Source organism: Myxine glutinosa, chromosome 7 (assembly GCF_964187855.1).
Source record: "Myxine glutinosa chromosome 7, kmMyxGlut1.1, whole genome shotgun sequence".
In the NCBI taxonomy this organism is placed as follows: Eukaryota; Metazoa; Chordata; class Myxini; order Myxiniformes; family Myxinidae; genus Myxine; species Myxine glutinosa.
The window spans coordinates 80,767,166-80,784,932 of record NC_136267.1 but is presented as its reverse complement, the minus strand read 5'-3'; the positions used below and the strand labels follow the sequence as shown (position 1 = coordinate 80,784,932).

The window sequence follows — 17,767 nt, the reverse complement described above, 5'->3', positions numbered from 1 at the left end:
CCCCTCCCATGCCTCTCCCCCAAAGCCCTCTCCCTCCCACAGTTCTCTTGATGTCTCCATGTCTCTCGGTCCCTGCTCTCAAATGTTGTGTTTGTGTCCTTCCCCCTCTCTCCCCATCTTGTCTACTGCTCCCGATGTTATTTGTTTTATGTGTCTGTTTGTCTTTCTGTGTGATTAATGTTCGCTCTTTCACGAGCTTGTATACAAAAAAAAAAAAAAAAAAAAAAAAATCACATCTCTCACCCATAATTGTAGGGAATAACCAATCAGCTCTCATCTAGTCAATTACCCCAGGTGTCTAGAATTATCAAATAAATTTCCTGCATGCTTTTGCAGTCAAAGAAAGCTGTGTAAAACAGCCAAGAAAAGCTACACAAGGTAAACCCTTTGCTGGCAAGCTAGACAAGGTAACCCTCTACTCTCAGCCACTTTTGGCTTATGACCCAATTTGATGGGTCGAAACGCCAACCACCGGCTTTTCACACAGATGCTCCACATTGATTGTGTGATGCCTCAACGTTTCCCGTCCAAACTCATGCCTGATGGCCTCCCAGGTCGCTTCTAAAGGACATAACATACATATTACAAAGAAAACGACATGCAAAAGGGGTTTAAAGGGATGGTGGTTTGAGACACAAACACTGGGATGGGTAGAGGACATCTTTCCGTACATACAATGATGCATATCTAACATCACAATTAAAATACCTCACACTTATGCTGATACATTTAATATGGGAAATAACTAACCTGTCCTATGCAAAGTTATCTCCTATAAGTCATTCCCATAACACTGTATATATGGGTTAATGATACACCCCTAATTGTGATTGGTGAGGACACCAGATTTAGTCCCATTACAGCCTTTGCTGCATGATCAAACAGGGAGAAGATCTGGGATGGACAATTGCCATCTGCGACATGGACACATTGTCTTTTGCCCCACCATTGTCACCCACAACTTCCCTCTTTGTGTGTGTCCATTCTCCCCATACCCTTTTGTTCTTTGTGAACCTTGTAAAAAAAATATTTTTTTAAAGCCTCCTTTGTTTTAACACATGTTAAAACAAAGTTATTCTCATGTTTGTGCGCAGTCTTACATGGAAGATCACCTGCAGAATGCATATCGTCTGCAGCAGGAATGGGAGACACTCTGCACGTACCAGGCCGAGCCAAGTTCCTGCTCTTTTGCCCGAACTGACAGTAATAAGACCAAGAACCGCACCACCGATGCCTTACCATGTACGGCACTCTTTTTATTCTCGAGGGTGAGGGTGGATGTAGCAGCATCTCTTTTCTGCTCATGACTTTGCAGTCGTTTGCTTCTTTTTTTTCTGCTTCTTTATTTGTTTTCACTTTATTTTTATTTTTTATCTCATGATCTACTTCTTGTTTGCAGGGATTTTCCTTTTACTGCCTTTAATGTTATCATGCTTCCAAGGTTTTTAACTGGCTATGACTTCGTTTCTTTATCAACTACTAGGGCATGCCCGTACTATATCTATATCTAAAATTATATCCCCCCCTCTATTTACATGAAATGGTTTGGTTCATGAAATGTTTTGGTCCATTCGCAACGCCAAAGCGAACGGCGAACGCTTTACATGAAATGGTTTGGTCCATGAAATGTTTTGGTCCATTCGCAACGCCAAAGCGAACGGCGAACGGCTTGCGAGTACAGTGACAATCCCCCCGGGGTTTTAATTAGTTTTAAAACGGAGCTTGGCAACCGCTGGCGTTCTTTAGCCGGCAGCTTCACCCGCCCGAACGCCGTTACAGTACCTTCGACCGCGAGTTGCTCGGACTTCACTTGGCGGTCAGGCACTTCCGCCATCTGCTCGTGCGAGTACAGTGACAATCCCCCCCCCCCCCCCCCTCTATTTACATGAAATGGTTTTTATTAGTTTTAAAACATAGTTTAACGCCAACATAGCGCCAACATAGTTTGCAAACGTGAAATAAATGAATACGCTCTCAAATGTGCCATCCGAGGCAGAGTGTGTCCGCCACGTTCGGCACACGCGATAGCTCGCTGCTCTCTGATTGGTTGAATCGTTTTTTGGACATAGCTCGGTAAGTAATTGTCCGATTAATATGAAACCTTGAAAAGGCACATCCTCGGGTCCCCAGCAATATACCTGGCAAGTTTAAAGTATATCGGACCCGTGGTTGTCGAGAAACAGCGGTCACAGACAAACAAACGTACAAACGTACAAACGTACAAACGTACAAACAAACACACAGAGATTACTGGAATTATAGATAGATTATGTTTCACTGATGAGGTTTGTGCAAGATTTACTGTTATTTTTTTTTAATTACATTCTGTTACCTTCTCATTTTTATAGTCAGAGCACGAGACCTGCTGGCTAGGTATATGCCGTTGTACAAGTTTTGCTTCACCTACCATCTGTATGGATATTGACATTTACGGAAGACTAAATAACAAGATATAATGTTGACATAGTGTTTGATGTTGTGTTACTAACAGGTGACAATGGTTTGTAAAAGTAGAAAAAGATCCAGGTAAGTATGGGTAAGGCATCAAATGGCATTGCTTTATCACATTGAAAGAATGTGGTCAAAAGCAAGATAATATAAACACAAGGGTAAGACAACTTAATGGACAAAATAAATGAACACTGAGGTGGGGCAGAGTGTATAATTTGCTCTCTGGTTGTTGGCAATGAGGGGATTCTTAGATGTATGCATCGTACGAGTCATAACCTCTTGAGACAGGTGTGCTGTTGATGGCCAAAGGAAATAGGCGGTTTGAGGTCAGATGACAAGCAGTAACAGACAAAAAGGTCACCAATCTGCGATGTGTACATAACACTCCATGATTCCTGGTTTCCTAATGAAGGAATATAATGATCCTCAAGGCTTTAGCTTCTGGCAGTCTGAGAGATCACCAGGTGAGTCACAGAGGCCTCTGGCCAAAGGGGAGAAACCTTTAGTGCACTATGTGGGAAGAAAAACTTTGTCCTGTAAGAAGCTGAGACGAGTTTCAAAAATATTTTGAATGGCAGACAATGCTTTTAAATGATAACACCCTTTGGGAGCGATTGCCTTCTTCTGAGACACTCCATTTCCAATTTTACAGAGTTCAGACTCAAAATACAATGACCCAGATTTTATTTCAAACTCAAAATATCGCCCTTTTAAACCTCAATTTTTAAAAAGAAGTCGAGGCTTGTGGAAGAGCTGGAACGCAATGGACCAGAGCATCACAGAACAAAGAGAACATAATGGAAAAGGGGAAAACACATAAACAAACACAAACAGCACCAATCGGTAGGACACAACAGAGGGACACTTAGAAGCAGGATGGACATGGGGAAGAAGGACATCAAAGGGAGGGGGAGGAGGAGGAGGAGGCGGGAAATCACAATAAATGGAAGAAGGGATGTGATTGGGGAGGGTTAAAGAAGATAGAAAATATCATGAGTATGGATGGCCTGAGGTGGTGGTGAACAACCATTTTGATGCCCGAGGGAAGACTGGGATTGAACAGACTAAGGTTGTTGGTTCCACAGGTGAGGGAAAAGAGGAACAAATGAGTGGAGATGTGCTTCACCAGAATTTATTTTGGGAGTTTCACCAGAAGTTGGTTACTAGCAGACCAAGTGCACCCTGCAGAAACCTCTGTGAGGAGGGGAGGTGATGAGGATGGGTGGACGACCCGCGACATGAGCAAGAAAGGGCCGAATATGCAAGACCAACAAGGAGGCGGTGGAAGACGGAGATACCACAAACCTACCTGCGATGTGAGAGTAATTGTCACCGAGACGCAACTTCATCATGGGAGATTCCAATGATTTTGTTAATATGCAAAATTCTACACATCAGACAAGGGAAGGAATAGAGAAGATGAGGAGAGATGCCATCCGGAACGGAGGAAAAGATGAAGCAGGATATCGAGGTAGTCATGAAGTACTGTATAAGGGAATGGCAGAAGGTGCAAATGAGGGACATAAAGAAGGGACATCTAATATGGAAAAAAATCCTTACAGAATTTATTTTTCTCCTGTCAGAAACACGAATAGCAATCTGAAGAAATGTCTTGTCCAATTATAATCTTTATGTTAATGTTTTGGCATACCGGACTTTCGAAATGATGTAATCCACCCCAGAATGTTCAGCACACTTGCGCAGAAACCCCCAGAAATGGTGATCTTTGGGGCATGTGAACTGCTATCCTGCGTGCGCGATAAGGATTGTTGTCTAAATGGCTCACAGAGCTTCTAAAAAGCAGAACATTGGAAAATTATAAAGAAAAAAAACATGTAAGCTTATCCCATTTGGTTGATTCTGCTGGTTTTGCTATATGCGGTCATAAATAATTGAAGGTACATGTAGTGGACAGAAGAAGAGAAGAACCACCTTTAGAGGCCATTTTCCCCTGCAGAGCAGGGGTTGGCCTTTTTCGGGCACCGTGGTCCCGTTTTTGAAGCAATGTTTTACAGCCGGATGCCCTTCCTGCCGCCAACCCTGTTAGTCGCCTCTTGCGACACACAAGGAATTACCAGTGAACTGGTACTCAATTTGCCGACCTCGGAAGGATGACAGGCTGAGTCAACCCCCGTGGCGTTAATTCAGCGATCGACCGGGATTCAAACCCAGGATCCCAAGCCGGCACCCTAACCTCTAAGGCAACACCAGGCTCAAGGTACATGTAGTGGACAAAACAATGGAAACACCTGGGCAAATGCAACACCAAGCAACGGCTTCCAGACAAGTGTGGCCCATGTGTTAATAAAGCAAGTACCATCCCAGCATGCTTAGGGTCATGTATAAAAATGCTGCATAGGCCTGGCTGTTTATAATTATGGCTAGCATGGCTGCAAGTGGAGACCTCGATTGCCCCCATCCACAGAGCATGTGTGGTCACCCAATGGTTTGATGAGCATGACACTGATGTTATTCATATGTCATGGCCTTCTCAGTCACCAGATCTGAACCCAATCGAGTATATTCTGGAACTATGGCTGAGACAGCATTATCCACCTCCATCAAACAGGTGGGAGTCGATTGACTTTCTTGTGGAATAATCATGCCGCATCCCTCCTGTGGAATTGCAGACCCTGGTGGACTCTATGCCACAGCGCATACAGGCCTTACTGGCCTTACATGGTGGTCCAATGTCCTATTAAGTGACGTAACATTGGTGTTTCCATTCTTTTTGTCCACTACCTGTATATATTAAACTGCAGAAACTGAATTCATTCTAATGCAAATAACTCTCACCTCTTTGACGACATCAATTTACCTGATGAAATATCCATTGTTTCACATAATCGGCAAGCTGTCTATATTTCCTGTTATGGTAGATCGAGTAGAGACAAGCAGTGCGCGACTGACAAGGCGGCTTGAAATGTTTCATTTCTTGGCCCAGGAAAAAATAAGTCTGGATGTTTATATTGACAGGTTTTATAAGGGAGCTGGAGACGTCCTCACCTGTATATTTCATATCTTATCTAATCTCATTGCTAGCAGGCCACAGGCTCAGAGTTTGAATTGAACCCAAACCTCCACCCTTCCAATAATATATCTGAAATTCAATCTTTGAATTTAAATGCCTAGAACAGGTAGTTTTTTTTTTTTCTCGTTCACTGCCAAGCCCCTGGTCAAATGTATTATTTTTTGTGTTTGCCTCCCCCATATTTGCCTTTGCGTCGCATTTTTCTATTTATCTTTTGGGATATTAAATGTTCCTTGGCCTGTGTCACCATCTGTCTCCATGTTTCCAGTTTTCTCATTACATTTCTATCACTCCCCTTTATTTTGATTTACACCCTCGTTCATCTCCTCTTTTATGCAATATAAGTCCTTGTCTCATTTATTTTCAATTTTTATTCCGTAAACTGTACTTTCATCATTTGTTGCACTTGCAGTGCATACTTTTTCCCGGAAAACTGTTCCCCACAAAAACTACAATAATTTATTGAACAGTATTTAATGGCTATGAACATTTTATGGATATTGTAAATTATAGTAATTTTACAACACTCTAATCTTCATCGCAAACCTCAAAATAGTTGGAAGCCTCGTTGTATTATCTACTCCAGTAATCTGTAACTAAATGACTGATTTTCCAACTGTATAAAAATAAAAAAATAACCACATTTAGAGGCCATTTTTCCCCGCAAAGCAGGGGTTGGCCTTTTTCGGGAACCGTGGTTGTTGTTGGTTTTTTTTTTTTGGTCCCCTTTTTGAAGCAATGTTTTACAGCCGGATGCCCTTCCTGACGCCAACCCTTTTTGCCGCCTTTAACGACAAACAGGGAATTACCAGTGAACTGGTACTCAATTAGCCGACCTCGGAAGGATGACAGGCTGAGTCAACCCCCCTGGCGTTAATTCAGCGATCGACCGGGATTCGAACTCAGGATCCTGGGATCCTAAGCCGGCACCCTAGCCGCTAGCCCAACACCAGGGCAGTAATCTGTAACTAAATGACTGATTTTCCAACTGTCTAGATCAAAATTTCTCAGATGACACACCAATCCTGGTATCTGGTGGCCATGACACCCTGTTTTCCCCTTCAAGGGTTGAGAAAAGACAGGAATGGGGATTTTGAAAAAACTGGGAAAATACTGGATTATTTTCAAGTGGGAGGGTTTTTAAAAAAACACAGTTGGAAAAAACTGGGATGGACCCAAGAATGCCAACCCTGACTACAGCAGGACGGTACCATAAATGCTGAAACCTGGGCCAATTTATTTCCTTTTTGCACACATGTCAATTTGGGGAACATCGTAGCTCACTCTCGACATTGATGAAACTGTTTCTGGCTTTATTTTAGATCACTTCTAAGATCGACAATGCAGATTAGCATTGGTAAGTCGTTGGGAACATCTCCAGGACTTGTGTAACTACTTAGCGCAGACAGCTTGTTACCCCCCCTTGAAACCCACTCACGGCCCCCTTGGGGGACACGACTCACCGTTTGAGAAACACTGGTCTAAATTATCTCCCTCTCCATCTCTCTTTCTCTCTTTCTCTCTCTCTCTGTCTCTGTCTCTGTCTCTCTCTCTCTCTCTCTCTCTCTCTCTCTCTCTCTCTCTCTGTCGCCACCTGTCGGCTGTCGGTGCGTTGGGTGCGGTGTCATGGTGTCTGCTCGTGTTTTGGCATTGTAGCTCCGTGCTCGTGGTTTGTATCTTTACCCTCCCCTTACCTCTTCTCACCTTTGTGCCGTCCTTTGTGTATTCCCCTTCCACATTATCATCCCTTCCCCACTCTTTTAGAGTGAGAGAGTGAGGGAGCACACGTGGTGAGACCGGTAAAGGTTCCCCCTTAGGGCGGCTCCCCCTTCGGTTTTTTTCGCTTCGTGTTACAAATCATAATACTTTCTCCGTTTCTTTTTTTTTTCATAAATATTTTTATTTTTCGTTTGTTTACTGGAGCTTTTTGGCTTCATTAACCCTTTATACATTTATCCTTTGTTTAAACGTGGAAACAATGGCGGATAGCTCTCGTTACACGTCTCTTGTGTCATATGAATATGTGAGCAGGGGGCGTGGCCTATGCGAAGGGGCGTGGGGGCTGGCAGGCCGGGTGAGAGATACGAGGCCGAGTGACGTGGCTTGCTGTGCTGTTCATTAAAACTGGTCATCTCCTAAGTTGAGACTTGGATTCATCTTATTACATGGTGGCAGCGAAAGGCGAACTGACAAACCCGATTGGAACCCCATCTAGGGATTCGTAGCCAAGCTCACAATGGCGGACGCACCCATGATGCCACGCATGGATTGGACCAGCGCCAACCTCGGTGAGGCCTTCGAGCTATTCAGAAAGTGTACACAGCTGTACTTTTCTGTGAGGGATGTAGCAGGTGACAAACAAGTCGACCACATTCTCCTGCTATCAGGTGAGGAAGGCCTGCGACGCTACAGTTTGTGGGGCCTTGAGAACGCCGACGGCACAAGGCCTAACACCGTGATGCCAGCGATTGTTTGGCAGCGTTTTGAAGCTGAGCTGAAACCCCAGGCAAATTACCGTGTGGCTCGTTTCTGCTTACAGCGATTTAAGCAGGACGAAGATGAAGCTATGGACAATTTCATCTCCAGATGTCGCCAGCAAGCGAACAAATGCAGGTTCAAGACCCCCGAGGCAGACGAGCGCATAATAGAACAGCTCATTGCAGAGACGCGGTATCAGGAGCTACAGAAAGAGCTCCTCGCGAAGGATGACTCTCTCACACTGGACCAAGCCCTGGAAATAAGTCGGGTACATGAGGCCTCTGTCACTCACATGCAGCAGTTTACCCAGACCCAACAGGCAACCAATTTTGTCCACACCATTGGGTACCACCCAAAAGAGTGCCGTTTCTGTGGAAGACAGCATCCACCCCAGCCCCGAAACCGATGCTCAGCATGGGGCTCAACCTGTGAGGCATGCGGAAAGCAAAACCACTGGAAGGCCGTCTGTCTCTCAAGAGCGAGGCAAGAACAAGGCCGGCAGACAACCCACCCAGACACCAGAGGGCACAAATCCTTCGCCCGAAAGCCCATCCACACCCTGGGGAGAGAGGAAGACCCCGACGGGGACTGCGACACGTTGAGTTTCACCACCATCAAAACCCACAGCCAGACCATGGATTCCCGGCAAGAAATTTTCACGGACTTGGCCATTTCACTACCTGACCGAGCTGGTGTTCACTCCCTGGGAGTTAAGGTCGATACTGGGGCAGAGGGCAATACCTTGCCCCTTCGGATATACACACAAATATATCCCCAAAATGTCGACTCCTCTGGGCTGCCGCTACCTGGTCATATTCAGGAGAAACCCCAGACAATACTAAAGGCCTACAATGGCTCGCAAATTCGGCAATTTGGCACCCTTTTCGTCCCCTGCAAGAAAAGGAATACCCAGTGGGTCGATGCAGAGTTCTTCGTGGTCAAGGCCGCTGGCCCCGCAATCCTCGGCCTGCCCACCTGTAGGGACCTTGAACTCCTCACCCTGCACTGCTCTGTGAAGGAGAACTGCATGGGTGAGAAGCCAGTTAACACGTTGGACGACCTGCTAAGCACATATCCAGACCAATTTGACAACATTGGAAACTTCCCAGGCCAGTATCGCATCGTGATAGACCCCAATGTGCCCCCTGTAATACACGCACCACGTCGATGCCCCCATCCAGATGATAGACGAAGTAAGGTCAGAACTGGACATAATGCTGAGACAGGGCATCATACGGAAGGTCGACGAGCCTACAGACTGGGTCAGTAGCCTCACCTACGTGCGGAAAGCAAACGGCAAACTTAGGCTCTGCCTGGACCCGAAGGACTTGAACCGTGCCATCAAGAGGTGCCACCACCGTACTCCCACGCTTGAAGAGCTGACACACAAGTTTGCAGGCTTAATGGTTTTCTCCAAGCTGGATGGCAAAAATGGGTACTGGTCAATCAAGCTCAATCCTCCCTCCCAGTTGCTCACGACCTTCAACTCACCATATGGCCGTTACTGCTTCCGGGGAATGCCGTTTGGACTGGTGATGTCCCAGGACGTGTTCCAAGCCAAGATGGACCAACTTCTTGAGCAATGCCCAGGTGTCATCGGCATTGCTGATGATGTTGCCGTTTACGGCAAAACGGAGCAAGAACATGACCAAAACCTTCACCACCTCTTGAAAACAGCTGCCAGATTCGGCCTGCAGTTCAACAGCGACAAGTGCAGCATCAAAAAGCCACAGATTCATTTTTTTGGTCTCATCTTTGACCAACAAGGTGCCCACCCAGACCCAGGAAAAGTGGACGCAATCCAGAGCTTACTGGACCCGAAAAACGTCTGTGATGTGGATGCCCCCCTAACCATGCTCAGGGGAGTCATCATGACTGGATGGCCGGAAAGGCACCAGGATCTGCCCAGTGAACTGAGGCCATACTGGAATTATCGCGATGAGCTGAGTGTTGAAGATGGTGTCATGTGGAAGGGGGGCCGGCTCCTTATCCCTGCCAGTTTACAACATGAAACCCTCAGGAAGCTACATGAGGGCCACCTCGGTATCCTCAAAACCCAGCTCAGGGCACGCAATTGCGTGTTCTGGCCCAAGGTGAACGAGGGCATTGAAAACTGGATTGGCTCCTGCCACATCTGCCAGACCCATCAGCGTCGGCAGTCCCAGGAACCAATGATCCCACACGAGATCCCGACCAGGCCATGGCAAACACTGGCTGCAGACTTATTCCACCTGGATGGACATGACTACCTCCTGCTCGCAGATGTGTACTCCAGGTTTCCCACTGTTCGAAAACCTCCAACAGGGGCAACGAGTAACGACGTAATTGGTATTCTGCGGCTGGTATTTTCAGAGCAGGGCATTCCAGAGAATCTCATGAGCGACAATGGAGGTCATTTTAGCAGCCGCGTTTTTACACAATTTGCTGAGGACTGGAGCTTCAACCTAAGTACTTCAAGCCCACACTATCCGCAATCAAACGGCTCATAGAACGCCAAGTGCAAACCATAAATAACACACTACACAAAACAAAGCTCTCTGGTGCTGACCCACACATGGCCCTCCTCATTTTGAGGACCAGTCCCATCGACAGCCACCTCGCATCACCTGCTGAGCTACTGAATCAGAGGAAAATGAAATCCAACCTGCCTACCAAGGTGCCAAACGTAGCACCGAATCGGGACGCAACCCGAGAGGCACTTGAACGTCGGCAAGCAACCCAAAAAGAATACTTTCACTGCCGGGCTGGCCCCGATCTTGGGCCACTTCAACCGGGCCAACGAGTTCAGGTTCTCGATGAGGCTGGGCGGTACCACACTTGGGAACCAGCAATTGTGTCCACCACCCGCTCGGAGCCAAGGTCATACGAAGTCGTCACGGAAACAGGAAACATCCTGAGGCGGAATCGCCGCCACATCCGACACGCTCAACAGACCCAGCCAAGGTGGCCGGAGCCCGAGATGTTCCAGAATTCCCTCGACGAAACCGATGTTGACCGTGCCAGTGCCAAGGGACAACTGGGTGCTGACGAGGAGCCACCATCATCTCCACATAGCCAAGCGCCTACCACACCACCAGCATCCCAAACTCGATCTGGTTGCACGGTCAGATGGCCTGTCAGGCTGGATATTTGATTCCTAGTGGTCTAGCTAATGTAAATATGTTGGTGGATAGCCATCCTGAACTGCATTGCAATTCACCCGGTAATACTGTGATTTTCTTTTTTGTTTTGTTTTGTTTCTCTCTCTCCTTATGTTTCCAGCCCATTTGATGCTCTGTATGAACTTGTCTATTTTATTTTTTTATTTTTTATTTTTTTGGAGAAAGAGGGATGTCATATGAATACGTGAGCCATGGGCGTGGCCTATGCGAAGGGGCGCGGGGCCTGGCAGGCCGGGTGAGATATGAGGCCGAGTGACGTGGCTTGCTGTGCTGTTCATTAAAACTGGTCATCTCCTAAGTTGAGACTTGGATTCATCTTATTACATCTTGAAGCGCTAACCCGGAAGCATGGGTTAGTTTGCTCACCTCCGTCGGGAATCGACGTCGAGGCCATTATCCTTGCCGTCGGAGAGATAATCGGTTTGGATAACGTAAAAGCGGCTTCCCGCATGAATAAACGTGTGGTGATCTTTGTTTCCACAGTGCCCATGGTTGCTCAAATAGTCGAGCACGGGCTTTTCTTTGCTCCCGACGTGTTTGTTCAGGTTTGTCCACTCGACACGCCGGCAGTTCGGGTTTCTCTCTCTAACGCTCCTCCGTTCCTTAAGAACAAAGACCTGGTTACTGAACTAAACAAACTTGGTTCTGTCGTCTCTTCAGTTACAATGGTTCCTGTACGAGGTGAAAATAACCGTTTAAAACACGTCATGTCCTTTCGTTTATATGATTTTACCGCGTGGAGTACCCTCTTCAAATGTGGTATTGCCCTTCAAGGTCGAAGGTCACACTTATCGGGTCTTTGTCTCCACAGAGTCTCTAGTTTGTTTTGAGTGTGGTCAATATGGTCATTTAAAGGACTCGTGCCCGAAAAAGTCCACAGATAGAGTCACTAGCCTGAATGGTGATGAACAGCAGGGCTCTACTGAGATCGTTGTCGATGATGTAAACAATATGGGTGGTGCTGATGCAAACCCCATTGTAGACAAACAGAGAACCAGGAAAAGAACCCTCCCACCTTCTAACGACCTCAACGAGCCTGATAATAAGGTCTTGGCCGGTCCTCCAACCTTCGCTCAAGTGGTTAGTGAAGGTAAAGGTGGAGCGCAACCTCCTCCTCAGCAGTTGCCTCCAGTTAAGGAAATTCCTCAACCTCCTCTGCCTTCAGAATGTTTTGAGGGTAATGTGATAAATGCTGAAAATTTATGTGTTGGCCAGACAGCACCTGAGTCTCTCCGGTGTTCTGAGGGTAAACCTCCATGTGAGGTTGAGCCTCCATGTGTGTCCCCTGCTGAAGCTTGTGTTGATTGTGCCACCCCTCCCTCTGTGGGGAGTGGTGAGTGTGTAGGAACTAGTGATCCGTCTGTGATCAAATCCTCCATTGAGGCAGCTGAGCCTTGTCAAGCTCATGGTCAGCAGGGTGATAGTGCTGAAGTCTCAGATTGTCACGTTGATGAGCCCGTTGCTTCGGCAATGGACTCTCAATACAATGATTGTGACTCTGATGGGGGTTCTTCCGTTGCCTCACTGAGACAAGGTGAGGCCGACAATGGTGAGGCCATTACAGGTGAGGCCTGAGGCCAGGCATGTCCCTGGAGATTCTGTCCCTCCTGCCGAAATCATAGATTTCCTACAAAAAACTTACTGTAAAAAGCACGTGAAAATTTGCGATTTCTTCGTTGACACTCACGCCTTCATTAGTGGGGCTCAGGAAGTTGTACAACAATCTGCGGCCCTTCATATTTCTGATTAATCACTGAAAAGACTGAAGAGGTACCTTGTCACAGCAAGGAAAGAATTAAACCTGTAATGGCTGTGTTGCTGCCTATGTTTTTATGAACATAGCAAGTTTGAACATTAATGGTGGGCGCAGTCAGCTGCGTCGGTCCCAAACTGTGCAATTAGCCAGGAGGGAAAAGATTGATGTACTTTTATTGCAAGAAACTCGTGCCACTGCAGACTGCATGGCTGATTGGCATCAACAACTGATTGGCACTTGGTTTTTTAGTAATACAGATTCTGTGAGTGCGGGTATTGCTTTTTTTGTCAGTTGACGTTTGTCTGTCTCCCCCCCCCCCCCCCCCCCCCATCTTTAAGGAAATCGTACCAGGCTATCTAGCCTCTGTAGAGTTTGAATACAATCAGCAACGATTTATGTTTGTTAACGTCTATGCTCCAAGCGATAGCACAGATAGAGGAACTTTTTTTAATCAGTCCTTGAATTTCCTGAGACACCTCTCTTCTGATACGTTGTTGTGCTTAGGGGGTGACTTTAACTGTAATTGAAACCCAACTTTAGATAGGAACAGTGCAGAGCCACATCCAGCTTCAAGCAGGCCTCTTTCCAGTATAATTTCGCGGCATGACCTCAACGATGTATGGCGGCAACAACACCCAAACCTGCAGCAATTTAGCTGGTGTCGGGTTTTACTAAATCATCTTTCACTTGCTCGTCTTGATAAATTTTATATTCCTAACTCTGCTGTCAACCTTGTGACATATACGGCTATTGTCCCTTCAGGCTTCTCTGATCATTCTTTGGTAAAACTGTGCTTTTCCTTTCCTCGTTTCAAACGCCGCACCTTGTATTGGTCTTTTAACACCTCACTTCTGAGCGATCCTTTCTTTAAATCATCCTTTGTGGTTTTTTTGGACAAGGTTGTGGATTTCCAACATCGTTTCCTAAATCTCTGTCAGTGGTGGGACTATGCTAAAGCGCAGGTCCGTGTTTTCTGTCAGCAAATACAAAACCAATTGCTCTCAAAGTAAACAATTATGTATTGATGCCTTGAAACAAGAAATTCTACGATTGCAGGAAGGTGCTGAGGTCCTCAGTGATGAAAGACGGTGTCAACTCCTCTTTGAAAAACAAACTCTGCTTAAGGAATTAATTCAAGAAAATGGTATTGGTGCCTTAGTCAGGCTGAGAGTGAATGGTTTACTGTCGTCAGACACATGTTGTAAAGATTTCTTTAAGTTTGAGAAGACGACGAAGGCGAGCCAGCAAATGCTTAGTCTTCGGGCTAGTGATGGGCATATTCTTAGTGATAATACGGAGATTGTTCATTTTGTTCGGTATTATTTTGAGAATGTGTTTTCCTTTAAGCCCAATGATGTGCCTGCAATGCAGAATATTACGACCAATTTACCGCAGATAGATGAGCATCAACGGCATGTCTTGGATGAGAACATTACTCTCGGTGAACTTAAAACTGCGCTCGATGGCCTTGCTGATCATAAGGCTCCTGGTTTTGATGGGCTACCAGCTGAATTTTATAAAACCTTTTGGGACATGCTTGGTCCTGCTTTGCACTCAGTGTTTTTATACAGTCTGCGTGAGGGATTGTTACCCCTTAGTTGTCGGCGTGCAGTTGTTTGCCTTATCCCTAAGAAAAACGACCTGCAATTGATACAGAACTGGCGTCCAATTTCTCTTCTCTGCACAGATTACAAGATTTTTTTGCCAAAGCGCTAGCTAACCGTGTAAAGACTGTTTTAAGCACAGTTATACATCAGGATCAATCGTACTGTGTTATGCACAGATCTATGCACGATAACATTTTTTTGGTACGAGACCTGTGGGATGTGTGTGCATTTCAACAACAACATACCGGTCTCTTTTTTATTGACCAAGAAAAGGCTTTTGACTCTGTTAATCATGAGTATTTGTTTCACATTTTAAAGCAATTTGGTTTTGGGGCATCCTTTATTTCATATGTATCCTTATTGTATAATCACATTTTTAGCTTGATCAAAATCAATGATGGTCTCTGTTCACCTTTGCGGATTGGGAGGGGAATTCGTCAAGGTTCTCCCTTATCTGGAATCTTGTACTCTCTTTGCATTGAGCCCCTTTTGATTCGTTTACGATCTTCTCTTATGGGATTTTCAGTGACTCCATCAGAAAATCCCGTTATCATTTCGGCCGATGCTGATGATGTATGTGTTGCTGTTCGCAGCAGTAATGACATTGCTCTGCTATTTGAGTGTCTACTCTCAAGCATGTACAACGCAAATTAATTGGTCGAAATGCAAAGCAGTTTGGGTCGGCGGTACGCCACCTTCTGCCCTTCCAATTCTCCCGATGAATTTGACATGGGGAAAAGAAGGTGTGAAATACCTCGGTGTTTATCTTGGAACCCCAGGTTTTGTCAAAAGCAATTGGGATGGTTTGCTCCACAAAATTAGCAATAAATTAAACAGATGGAGAGGAATTTTGTCGACCTTGTCTTTCCGAGGTCGTGCCCTGGTCATTAACAACCTGGTGGCCCCTCTCTTATAGCATAAAATGATTGCCTTGCAGCCACCTGCAACGTTGGTGTCGTCAATCCAAAAATGCTTACTTGACTCCTTTTGGTATGGCAAACACTGGCTAAAGCCAGAGACTATTTGCCTCCCACTGGCGGAAGGGGGTCATGGACTTATGGACATTCTTTGTCGGGTGATGGCCTTCCGAGTCGCTCGTCGTTTTATATTTCTGGAGGCCTTGCCCTGGAAATCTACTGCAAACTGTATATTAAAACAAGCCGGCATGCTAGGCTACAATTGTGAACTCTTTTTCATGGAGCTGCAACATGTCGATGCGTCGCTGCTCCCTGACTTTTTCCAAGATGTCTTGCACGTCTGGCGGTCCATTTCAGTAACTCGGCAAATGGGGACGTACAACAGTGAAAGGTTCCTCCGGGAACCCCTTTTCTACAATGCCCTTGTTCCTGCTATTCCTCACTCACGTGCTTTTGTGCAACGTTTTTTGAGTGCTGGCGTAAAAACAACTCGGGACCTTCGTGACTGTAACAGGAACAGTTGGTTCTCCGCAGGACATCTTCAAGTAAGAACTGGTATCAGATCTTTGAGGAGCATCGCCAAGGTCCTACAGGAAATCCTGTGTGTTTTCAGGCACTTGGGCCTGAGCTTAACCGCCAACATTGGTGACCACCATACACCACCACAGATCTGTGCTAGCTCTAGCCTGCCGGCTGATAGCACCACAACATCGATCTTGTTATCCTCATCACCACTTTCCAGCAAGGATAAAAAGAGACTATCGTTTGTGTATTTCAATCCGGTTTCCCTCGTTACAGCCGGTTTCTTTTGCGGCTCGATGGAAAGAGAAACTGCCTTCTGGGTCTCCCTCCCATCCGCAATGGTCTGCAATGTATGTTTCACCGATTGCTAAAAGGACTGGTGATATTGCTTGGAGACTCGCCCATATGGTGTTGCCCTCCAATGTTTTATTACATCGTTTTAATAAGGATAATTCAGTGGAATGCCCTTTTTGTATGATTTCGGAAGACCTTTTCCATGCTTATGTAGATTGTGCAAGACTCTCTCCCTTCTTTGTTTTTTATCAACCTTTTTTAATTGTATGAACTTTTCTTTTTCTACACGTGTTTTTATCTTTGGAACACCACTTAGTTATAAAAAACGCTCTGAGACTGCTCTTGTTAATTTCTTAATTTCTATTGGAAAATCAGCAATCTACAAAACAAGAAAAGCAAAGCTCATGGCAAATGCTGATATTTTATGTGATGTGGTAATTGTGTTTAATGCTCTGGTCATGGCAAGGTTACGCTTGGAATTTTCTTTTTGCCAAATGAAAGATGATTTACAAACCTTTGTGGAAAAATGGTCTGTAAAGGGTGGGTTTTGTAAACTTGATAACGGTTTGTTAAATTTTTTATTTTAGTGCTTGGTGTTTTTATTGTTGTTGTTCGGCTGCACATGTTTGGAATTGTAGTGACTTTATTATTTGCATGAGTTATGTGGGTTTCTTACCTTTATAATAAAAGAGCTTCAAAAGTCAAAGTCTCTTTCTCTCTCTGTCCCTTTTTGTCTCTCCCTGTCTCTCTCTTTCACTATCTCTCTCTTTCTCTCTTTCTCTCTCCCTGTCTCTCTCTTTCACTATCTCTCTCTTTCTCTCTTTCTCTCTCCCTGTCTCTCTCTTTCACTCTCTCCTTTTCCCTCTCTCTCATGCTGCTTCCAAAGCGTTGCTGTCTTTGTTTAGCCACAGTACGATCTCTTGTGTTTAGTAGACTACTTCAATTAGGTGAAGGATTTCTTCCCTCCAGTTCATATTTCCATTGATTAGTCAATCCAGTGTGACATCGCTGATGGCTTCAGTTATGCAAATTAGGCATTTTGCTTCGCATTAGATTCCTGGTATCCTTCATGCTCTGTGAATGTGATGTCATATTGAAAACAATCTGACATTTTATGCTGATTTTATTTTGATGTCGTTCAAGCTTTAAGGCAGAAACAGAAGTTGTACATTGAATGGCCATGCATTTTGACCTTATGGCAAGGGGGTCATTAGTAATCCTTTGACAAGCGTTGCCATGATTTTTCATTATCACATACCTTGGCCTTTGACCTGAAGTTGACGTGTTCGGCTTTGCCAACAATGCCTCCCTCTCCCCCTTTATTGTGGAATAAGCATTTCCATGAGGAAACAAGTCAAAACTCCGCTAATATTCAGGCTTGCACACTTACTCTCAAGGATTGTTGTTAGTATAATCTTAAGCAAATATCTTTCTCTTCATTTGTCAGAAAAGGTATTTGCGTTTCATTATTTTTGATGTCAGCATATCATATATCATGTATTATGGAATGATATTTCCCTGGTAAATTTGATTGAGACAAGCCTATAAAG

General features: G+C 45.2%; 1 protein-coding gene across 5 annotated transcripts in view; it reads left to right on the top strand.

Moving 5' to 3' along the window:
* The window catches only part of LOC137431352 (receptor-type tyrosine-protein phosphatase N2), a 261,049-nt gene that overhangs the window by 201,897 nt on the left and 41,385 nt on the right, over positions 1–17,767 (top strand). For 4 of the 5 annotated variants that reach the window (XM_068122588.2, XM_068122587.2, XM_068122586.2 and 1 more), the window contains one exon: positions 1,095–1,242. In XM_068122588.2, the coding sequence (XP_067978689.2) occupies positions 1,095–1,242 (148 nt within the window). Of the gene's footprint in view, positions 1–1,094; positions 1,269–17,767 lie in introns of all 5 variants that reach the window. The other variant, XR_010985252.2, reaches the window with a different exon arrangement.